Here is a 1532-nt window from a genome sequence, read left to right as displayed (position 1 = left end):
CAACACAAGATATTTAACCATCATCATAGTCATTACCACCAACAGTAGCTATTTAATCATCATAGTCATAGTGTAGCACACATCATCATCTTCAAACTCATTCTAGCTAGCTAATCACCACCAACACTAGCTGCGGTAGCTATATCTAATCACCACTAACACTAGCTAACAATAATCATCATAGTCATTATCACCAACACTAGCTATTTGATCATCATAACTCATTTCTAGCTAGCTAATCAGTCCTGTTGCTCTCTCTCTCGGGTAAAATAGTATAAAACATGTGTAGCACTCCTGCTTCATCAAGTTGGAGCATGTACATGAACCTGTCTCCTAATCGTGGGCCACGCTTCTGATTGCTGCCCCCTACTACTTCTCTGCGGTCGTTCATAATTTTGCTCCAGTCTTTCACTATAAAGCATTCCTCGCTATTAGAAATTCTGAATGCACTAAAGTGCATTGTAGAATATCTTGGACGTAAGCTAACAATTCTCATGCGACCTTTAGTCTCGATCCAACGAGGCGCAACATTTATCAGGAGTCCTTATTGAAGAACATCGTATAGTAACATACTTAGCAATGAAGTTTAACTTAAAAAATAATGTATGCAAAAGATGCACTGAGGAAAAATAGTAAAAATCTTACCATCTTTCCTAAATAGATGTGACCGTAGTTCAGTACGAACACTATTGGTCGCACGTTTTGAGTACTAAGATTTTTAAGTCCAAAAAAATAATTTGTCTTGACACTATGAAGATCCTCGAGGCATGAAACATAATGACTTATCTCCTCGCAGTTTAGTTCAGCCCCGGTACAGTAGTAGGTCCTGTCTACCAAGCGCTGGACATGTTTGCTTGAACGGAAATAAGCTGTCAATAGAAATTAGTTGTCAACTATTTTTGAATAAACAATATCAAAGACATAAATATGGTTGAGAAACTCACATAATGGTATAACTGGAGGCGTCTGCACATCGACCCAGATGTCGATATTACCTTCAATATCATCTTCCGGACGAATATCAAAGGTGATAACCATATCAAACTCAAATGCATAAGTCTTGCATAGTGCTTGCCAAGTTTTGCATTCAAAATAGGTGTAGGTGTCTGCGTTGTATAATTTTGCGTGGAAAGTATAACCATGCTCGATCTTCAAGTAAACTCTCTTTACCTCCATAGTAGTTTTCATAGTACTGAAACCTATCTTATCCAAGACAAAAACTCTTGCATGGCAGGGGATACGCTAGTAGAATAGTAAAAAAAATTAAATTATAAATTGAAGCAAATGAAGCAGATGTCATGCTTAATTATGAAAAAAGACTTGTCGTTGTGACTTATTGTATCCACTTCGAAGTTCTCGTCCAGCTTGATGCTGAAGCGCCTATCATCATCTAGGAAGATTCTGTCGCACAGGCCGCGCTCGTCTTCGTAGTATTCGCAAATACCGAAATCCTTTTCGTCGTCAGACATTTCCTATGTTCATAGTTGAAACATTAATTGAAAATCGATCCAAGGCAACTACCAGGATATTCA

At 38.0% G+C, this 1532-nt stretch overlaps 1 protein-coding gene across 1 annotated transcript; it reads right to left on the bottom strand.

Moving 5' to 3' along the window:
• Positions 1-235: 235 nt before the first annotated feature.
• On the bottom strand, positions 236-1176 carry LOC147971668 (uncharacterized). Its single transcript, XM_087524064.1, has 3 exons — positions 945-1176; positions 646-869; positions 236-544 (listed from the first exon to the last, which is right to left on the bottom strand). The coding sequence occupies exons 1-3, from the start codon at positions 1174-1176 to the stop codon at positions 236-238; spliced, it is 765 nt and encodes a 254-aa protein (XP_087380190.1).
• Positions 1177-1532: the final 356 nt, after the last annotated feature.

Source organism: Triticum urartu, chromosome 5A, assembly GCF_056163025.1.
Source record: "Triticum urartu cultivar PI428250 chromosome 5A, HENAU_Tu73, whole genome shotgun sequence".
Lineage (NCBI taxonomy): Eukaryota > Viridiplantae > Streptophyta > Magnoliopsida > Poales > Poaceae > Triticum > Triticum urartu.
Note: the sequence above shows the minus strand (reverse complement) of the source record. Positions and strands in the feature narration are given on the sequence as shown.